The 9122-nt window shown below is 38.4% G+C and overlaps 1 protein-coding gene across 1 annotated transcript; it reads left to right on the top strand.

Annotated features, from left to right (window-relative positions):
- Positions 1–378: 378 nt before the first annotated feature.
- Positions 379–3576, top strand: LOC135467147 (uncharacterized). The gene is made up of 4 exons (XM_064744910.1): positions 379–502; positions 1262–1477; positions 2302–2505; positions 3427–3576. The coding sequence occupies exons 1-4, from the start codon at positions 379–381 to the stop codon at positions 3549–3551; spliced, it is 669 nt and encodes a 222-aa protein (XP_064600980.1). The 3' UTR covers positions 3552–3576.
- Positions 3577–9122: the final 5546 nt, after the last annotated feature.

Here is a 9122-nt window from a genome sequence, read left to right as displayed (position 1 = left end):
CTGGCACGCACAGACTAGCCGCCATAGATACACTTTATGCCTAGCATTTGCCAGGGGCCTCGTTGTTTGGGGTGGTCAAAGCGTTGGCTCGCACAGATTATCATGTAAACACTTGACTAATGGCACCGCGTGTTCAAATCAAGCTCTTGCCATTTTTGGTTACAGCGCTGCCAATGGGTTTGTCAGCTATGTTAAAACGTCGATTTTCTGTGGGTTTCTTCACCCAAAAACCTGACCGCCGTCAAGGGGAAAATTTGTCAGTCACGGCGTTCAATTTTATAGAAAAATAAGAACAAATAAACAAGGAAACTCTGTGTTCTTTGTATTGTTAATATTTTATGTTTTTCACTTTTTTGTGCGTTTAGGTAAACCGTCAGAATGAGGACTATAATCACAAGCCTGTGCGTCTGTCTGTTCGTCACAGTTGTGCGCTGTCAAAACGTGAAGAGACCGGAGGTACCAGCTAGAGCCGTCAGTGACGGTGAAATGCAAGTCATTATCGGTACGTTTGTAAACATGTATTACATCATCGAAAATAAGTGGTTAAAGATGTGGCAAGGTGACCAGATTTCACCTATTACGTGTGACCATTTGCCAACTACCGCTGCTCTGGATTAAGCGTTCAGGCTGTTACATTTAAGTGACTTAATGGCCATCATTCACAAACCATAGAGCGGTACATGTACATGTGTACATTGATTCTGAGATAACTAGATCAGATGCCTATTAATACGTTAGAAAGAATATCAAATCCAAACAATAGTTCTTACATTTTCATTACCTAAAATGGAAAATGGAAAAGTTGGCCACCAGTCTCAATGCAGTCAGATTTTGCGGCCGCTTCCGATACTAACTTTATACGCATATTGCTTTCTAGATTTGACGTAACACGTGCCTCTATCCCGTGGGACGACCCCACTTCGGTTAGAAAGGCCAATCAAACACCATTCAGAATTTCCCTTTTCAAAATACAAAAACAAGAATTCTGTTGGGCTATAATAGCGCACTAGCTGATAGCGTAAAGGTGTTTTTGTTTTTTTTTTTTTTGGTAGACCAACGTAGCGACAAGTCAATATAGGAAGTGCATGCACGGCATCGAGATTTGACTTCACTGAGATTGGATTTTCGACTTAGCAGCGAGTGGGAGAAATAAAAACTCTCAACTAGACAGTTATACTATACAGAATAAATCAAAGTTTTCAGTTCTTTTTCCAGATAGTTTGCTCATTACACTGACACTTGACACAATTTCTTCTTCCAGATGCCTGCCAGCGTCGCATCGCTGAGAACGACACCGTGACGCACTTTGTCAGCGTACCGAGTGACTGTAGCGCGTACGCCGTATGTGAGCACCCAGAATTGGGCGTCATCCCTGCTCTCATGAACTGCCCCGCGGGTCTCTTGTTTGACGATAGCCTTGAGCCAAATATTCTCACCTGTAACAGGCCAGGCCTAGTCACCTGTGTCAGCTCTGTTGGTAAGAACGCACCTCCGGATTAGTTATGTCCTTTTTCTGTCAAAACTATTCCAACGTCCAAGTTATGCACCCGTTTCCTCATTCTCGGGACATGCCCTTGGATTTGAAATATCCAAGGGCAGTTAGAAGGTCGAGCGCATATCACAATGTCATACAAACATAATACTATCTTAGTTTTTCAAAAACTGTTTCATTTACAGAAATACATGACAGTATTTGAGACATATCTGTCAATAATTTAGACTATAAATATATAGTTATTATACCTCATCCATACATCGTTTGATTTCATAGGCCTAAACACTATAACATAATGTTCGCTATGTATCGATGGTAAACTAATTAACGTTAATAGTCAACGATATTACGCTTATCTCCAGCATTTATTCTACTATATTGACGTTATCTCCCCTTGTCCACTCCCCATCGTCTGCTTATTTGTAAAGTAAAGAGTGGGGTAAATGGCTATTGACGTACATATGAAACGATATTCTTTACCGGTGTAACAGTCATATACATTATCTGTATATTATATCTATATGATTGATTCTTTTAAAATTGACTTGGGTTTTAACGCCGTAGTCACCTCTCACTTATACAATGGGGTTCATGTTAGGTATAGCCGAAAAGCTGGATTCGAACCTGATTTCTTAATTGCTGCAGAACAAATCGTTATGTTAACCGCCTATTGTCTAAAAGAAAGAAAGTAGTAAACAGTTTTCAATGATGACCGGTGGATAGATTTCAACGATGGCCTAATGTGTGGAAATTTTTACCAAAGTATTCTAGTGTGGGACGCAATTGTTGTTGTTGTTTTGAAACAGATCCCTGCACCGGTTTGTTGGATGGTTACAATGAGGATTTCGTCCGCAGTCAGCCAAATCAAGCCGCTTACTACCTCTGTCGAGGAGGCAGTACTGTGAACGGGGGCTGGTGTGAGCTGGGCGAACAGTTCGGAAACTTTGGTCAACCATGCCTTCCCATTCCAAACTTTGTCCCACCTCAGACAACTGCTGCTGCCCTTCCAGGTAAGTAACACAAGATACCGCAGTTAAAGGAAGAGAACACGATGCTTCAGATTTATGCTTGAATGTCAGGAAAAACTACTTCAGAGAATAATCCAATAATTTCTTTCTGGTCGTTCTCAACTAAGGAAATATGAGTTTTACGTCGCATGTATTCTAAGTAGTTTATGAAATAAAGGGATGTCTTACACAATCCTTGTAATAGGCCTCATAAGGTTTATGTAATAAAGGGATGTCTTACACAATTCTTGTAATAGGCCTCATAAGGTTTATGTAATAAAGGGATGTCTTACACAATCCTTATAATGGGCCTCATAAGGTTTATGTAATAAAAGAATGTCTTACACAATCCTTATAATAGGCCTCATAAGGTTTATGTAATAAAGGGATGTCTTACACAATCCTTGTAATAGGCCTAATAAGGCCTAATAATAGGGATACATAAAACAGGTGTAGCAAAATTGAGTGGCCGAATAAGGCAAGTATAGCCTGCGAATTATGAGGATGCTTTAGCGTTGTTAACATCTTGAACTTCAGATCTCGATTATAGGCGAGCCTCTCTGAAACTATCAGGTTTTACAATGAAACATTGAAGGGTAGATGTGATATTTTTAATGGCGAAAAACCTGTCGAACTAGGCTGTGTAGTAGTAAAACATACAAAATGCATATCAGACATACAGCTTCTAGATTTATATTAATTACGTTTATATCCATACCCACGGATAAAAAATATCCCCGTATGGTATACAAGATCATATATACTAGCTATAATACGCTATTAGGTAACAAGCAAAGTAACAACTTGTACATTTCATAAGGATATTTTGAAACACCAATACGTTAAAATACTAGATTTAAAACTGTTGATAAATTTTTTGATAAGCATCATTTTATATCACAATCCTTTTATTACTGATTTCAGAGTGTACCTTGTTTGCTGTGGCTGAGGATCCGTTTAAATTTGTAAACGGTGGAATAGAAATGAGCTGCTCTCCAGGAACGGTGTTTGATCAAGCGCAATGTACCTGTGTGTTTTCAAACTTATAATTACTAGAGACACAGCCTAGCTGGATCCACAACGGTAAATATTATGGTCATGTAGAGTGGGGGCGGGGCTCATCATTTTTAGTTGTGTTCAAATGGGAAAGTGATGTTAGTCTTGTCAAGAGACATTTAGCTTGTAACTTGTAAGTACAAATTAGAAGTTGTTGAACTTGTAACATCTAACTAAAAGTCTCTAATATATTACAAAAACTTTCTACCTCATTTCCTAATCAACCTCGCCAAATTAAAAATCAACTCTATTTTACAAGAACGGACAAAGTTTAACTGGTTTGGACATAAATTACCCAAGGAGAGAAAAGTAACATATTACAATACTAAACTGTTCAGAGTGGTGTTCTGGCTAGATTTAGTTACCTTTTCATTTCACTTGCATGTAAAGTTGTGGGTGAACCCAGGGAAACCGTTTTTTTTTTGCTTCTGCGTTCAGGCATGACGTGTGCTCAGTAATTGGACTCAATTGTTCGAAAGTGTGTTATCTAAAAGTGGCATTAAGTCAATTCTATAATTATTTATTTATTTATTTGATTGGTGTTTTACGCCGTACTCAAGAATATTTCACTTATACGACGGCGGCCAGCATTATGGTGGGTGGAAACCGGGCAGAGCCCTGGGGAAACCCACGACCTTCCGAAGGTTGCTTATCGCAAAACCAGCATGAGCTGGACTTGAACTCACAGCGACCGCATTGATGAGAGACTGCTGGGTCATTACGCTGCGCTAGCACTTTAACCGACTGAGCCACGGAGGCCCCCAGTTTTATAATTAAGATTTTAGACAAATTCAGCAGCCAATACAGCTGACCAAATTCTAAAGTATTGGGATATAAACTGTAGCAGGATTAGCGCATATTTAATATACTGTTATGCAATTATTTTTGGGCTAGGTACAAAATTGGGCTAAGTACAAAAGACTTGGTTTAAAGTTAAATCTGGTGTTAAGTCTTCAAACAGTTTTGATCAACCGGGCTTGGGCCTGTGCCTAGCACCTGACTCCCGTCTCAGATGTCCATTGTGAAAAGCAGATGGCCTGGCAGCAACCTGCGGTTGGTTGTGGTTTTCCCTCGGGCTCTGCCCTGTTTCTTACCACCATGATGCTGGCTGCCGTCGTAGAAGTGAAATGTTCCTGAGTACGGCGTAAAACTCCAATCATATAAATAAATAAATAAATAAATAAAAAGCAGATGCAGTGCGCACGATTTAGTAACGTCATGTCTGAAACCACGGCTTCCAAGTGCCGAGAGGAAACCATCGCACTTTGTCGCACACCGACAATACTAAACCGCTACCAAATCACAGGAGACTCGTTCACTGTCGACTGACCAGTCTTGGTCCTCCCAACTTTTTGAAATTGACTACTAAACATTATTACATGATGCCTGGTTCCAAAAAGCGTGTGCGCTAAATCTTTGCCTAAGGAACACAACTATACAGAAACAGTGACATATTACACGACTTGTGCGGACGTAATTGTTTTGGGCGGGGAATACTCGCTATTTTCTTTCTTGGTGTATCTGTGGCTTGAGATAACTTATACAGTTGCACACAGCAGCACAATAAGCTTGCCCATGAGCATACATGAGATAACTTATACAGTTGCACACAGCAGCACAAATCATTCACCTTGATATACATCATCATGTACCCGGTGAAATGTGGAAGGACCTTTCTTAAGTTGTCTAGCTTGAAAGTATCTATACAAAGGCGTTTCTTGTGATTGTCTTTTGTTCTTTACCCAAGAATGTAGTACTGCATATTGAATGCCGTCGCTGAGAGGAATAACCAAAGCCTTCTGTTGAAAATTTGCTTGAATATATCAGCAACGTAATTTGAATATTATACATTATTCACCCAGTGTTAAATACGTTGTACTAAGTTACCATCATTATTCATGCATTTTAAATATACGTAGGTACGTGATATGTTTTTCATGACTATTTATTAAGGTATTAGTTCCTAGTATTTATTAAGGCAAGGAAGTTATCATCATCTTGGTATAGCTTAGCTCACAACAACACGAAATCCAGCGCTGTATTGGTTCAAATGATTAACTTTATATGGCTCCAAATCCAATAATTCTAGAGTCTGAGGAATTCTCAGTCTGAGGACTGTTTTTCTGTTGTGTTAGTTGAGTAAACTTTAATTAGGTCAAACTAATTGTTAATCACTGAAACTTGATCTTAAAATATGCAAATGCAATTTTGTGTGCGAAGGTCAAATAACAGATCTACAAGGAACTAACTAACCTTGAAATGTGTCAAGGATTTCGTGATAAGCGCGGAGGACGTCATTAACGGTAAAACCTTGCCTGCATCAACTGATGAATTTGGTTGGAGTTTTATACTTTCGGTGTTATTTTAAAGCAAAATAGGTGATACTTGAAAAGATAAAAGCCCGTGTTTTCAGCAACAGAGCATAAAATAAAAAAAACTTACACGTATGTCTGTTTCTATTTTCAGGATGCAGGCGATCAACGGTAGAGGTGCACAATGAACGTCATTTATCAGGCCGAAAAGGAGGGCTTCCATTCTCTTTATCGTTCAGGGATACAACCATTACGGGAAATTTATAAATGTTTTACTTTTAATAATGTTGAAATGTCTTATTTATCCGAACATCAAGGGGATATCCAATGTCCCGAATCTTGCGTCAACACTTGAAGACGCGCGAGAGCGAGATTTCGTCAGGACTCCTTTGTACGGATTTAGATATAAGGTTAAGTTGCCAAGGAGATAGTAAATCCTCAATTTTCGTGTATCTATATAGGTGTATTTATAGTCAGTCTAAGATCTCAGTTATCCAGAAATGCTCTCTGTTTAATAGTCTCGTGTACAAACTCTCATGTGTGGCATTAATCTGAACAACACGGGAAAATACGAGATTTAGCGGGGCTAATTGTATATGTGAGACAGACACCTTTACTGAATTACTCTTTATCCATTAACATGTCTACGCTTATTATAGCTGTTTTTTGACAGTACTCGGTCACTCAGTAAATAACAGAGATATATTTAAGCAATAATTCCAGCTAATTTATGTTGGGTATGTCATACATTACAAAAAATAACTCTTCGATCTTGTACAGGTTGTATATGCAATCTTCCATGAATAAATATAAAATATAAATTTCTAATATGGAAACATTATTCCAACTTTCGTTTGTTTGTAGAATCACTGAAAGAGGCCTTCTCATGATACAAACATGCAGTACCCCCGTATCAGATGCCCCCGTATCGGCATGGTCTGGTAATAATCTACAAACTACAAACAAAAATTGGTCTTTCTTAGCAAGACTGATTAAATGATTGAATGATTTATAGTTACTGAGAAGAATTACAAAAAGGATTTTTCACTTACACGATGCGAGTTTTATAGGTGAAGGAAAACGAAGTGTTAGACGTATACGACCGACCTTTGGCAAGTTACAAACGATCTTCACCACATGTGACGTACATGTATGAGTACAATATTTGGGGAAAACATTTGGTTATGTAACGAAAACGGCGTGCCAGATGTAAACCACTAACCTGTCACAAACTACTGACGAACTTTGCCACGTGTGACGTATATAGATATGCACACATAGACTGATGGGAAGCCAGTGTTTTTGGAGGAACATGAGGCTTTGCAAACGGCCATACGAGCATTGTCGACGGCTTACTGTCATTAACGCCCCACAACCAGTGAGACGAGCAATTTACTGATTTCTTATCCACTGCCGGATCTTGTGTCTTATACATAGTATTCATGTTACCATTTCCCACTAAAAGGGAAAAAGTAGCTCCAAAAATTGATTAAAGTGCTCGGTTGGACTGATATCTATAGCCTTCCTGGATATTCCTCTGTCGCTTTCGCAAACTAAAACAAATGTTATACTGTAATATCACTTTCTGTTCATTATTACCTTGCATATTCTTAAAGACTGCGTAAAACACCAATAAAATGAAGTAAATAAATATTACCATTAGCCTGATAACTTTTCTGACATTTCGATTATTTTAAAAGGACAAGATGTCACTGTTGACTGGTTATTTAATAGGGTTAATGTATCCATTCATCCTGCGTGCCATAGGACAGAAGCAAAAATAAACTATTAAAAATAAACTCAACCGCTCGATTGATGTTTGCTGTTTATTTGATAAACACACAGAAGGATAATTTACATAAAGTCGACTGGCTTATAGTAGAGAGGACATCAGACCAGGGCTGGGAATCGATCAACCAACCAATCAATCGATCATTCAATCAATCCTAAGTTAATAAATCAATAATAGTTAATATTACGAGATAAGGTGACAAATTATCTAAGTTTTATCTAAGTTTCACCCTCTCCAATAGTTGAAAACCTGAACCCTGAAATTAAACAGTTTTTTTTACTGAGTCAAACTGATGTGCACCTCACTCCACGTGGTTTCATCTGATGACGTGCCAATGTCGTCTGAAAATATGATGGGTTATTAAGGCAAACAGGAGGGTTATAGAAAACTGGGACACAGAAGAGACGTAATCGATTAACAGTTTAATCAGGTTTTATTGAATGGACTCATATTAAGAGAAATTAAGGATAGGCGTATCCAATAAAATTCCTGCAACTGCATGGCTTCGAAAGGCTTTGCACGCAAACTATAAACTGTGTGGGTAATCTTCATCCAATTGTGATACGGCCCTGCAAGACAAAAAATAAACATAACACATATAAGGGAAATAAAACGGGCAATGGAATATAATACACAACATATGAGTAATTAAAAGAAATACATGTGCACGCCGTGCGTTGAAATGTTTGCAAATAATAAATGAATGAATGAATTGAGGTTTAACCACTCTGATGTATTTCAGTTAAATCGTGACGACTATTATAAATGAGTCAGTTAGCAAAACAGTAAGACAAAAATAAAAAATATCTATCTGATGGGACAGGGTCAACATAATAGCCTCAAAACTTATCTGTGAATGTTTCTTACCTTACGAGCATCCACAACTGACAGCGTCAAACGTGGTACCGCCAGCACACTGCATGACCTCTGCCCCAAGGAGGAACGAGGAGGGTGCCCCATCAACAGGCCTCAAGTGACAAGCTGTGAGAGAAGAGCACACCTGTTACTTACTATATGTGACAATATTGAGAAGAAGCCGAATTATTTAGCTGCTTGCATATCTTTCAGTCGATAGAACCAAAGAGTTGTGAGTTCAAACCTGGCCTTAGGACAAGGAATTTGTAGATTCACCCTCACAGATCATTGGTGAGTATGAAGTTAAACAGGAATCGAACAAATAATTATAGGGAAGGACCATTATATTGCAATGTGTGCAAAGGCAAGAGTTAAAATTTATTTGAAACAGCGCTAAGGTAGCATATCGTATACACCAATGGGACCACATTTATAATTTAAAAGCAGATATATAACAATTTCAAAAATTGCCTCTATTGCACCCAGGACAATAAAATAGAGATTTTTAGATGCCAAAAACGCTAAATCTGTGGAAGTTATGGGTTTCACCCGGATTGTGTGCCTAAACTGAAAACAAAAACGAACTGAAACTCCAATCAAGTTTA

The sequence above is a fragment of the Liolophura sinensis genome, chromosome 6, assembly GCF_032854445.1.
Source record: "Liolophura sinensis isolate JHLJ2023 chromosome 6, CUHK_Ljap_v2, whole genome shotgun sequence".
In the NCBI taxonomy this organism is placed as follows: domain Eukaryota; kingdom Metazoa; phylum Mollusca; class Polyplacophora; order Chitonida; family Chitonidae; genus Liolophura; species Liolophura sinensis.
The sequence above is the reverse complement of the archived record's forward strand: the minus strand, read 5'-3'. Positions and strand labels throughout refer to the sequence as shown.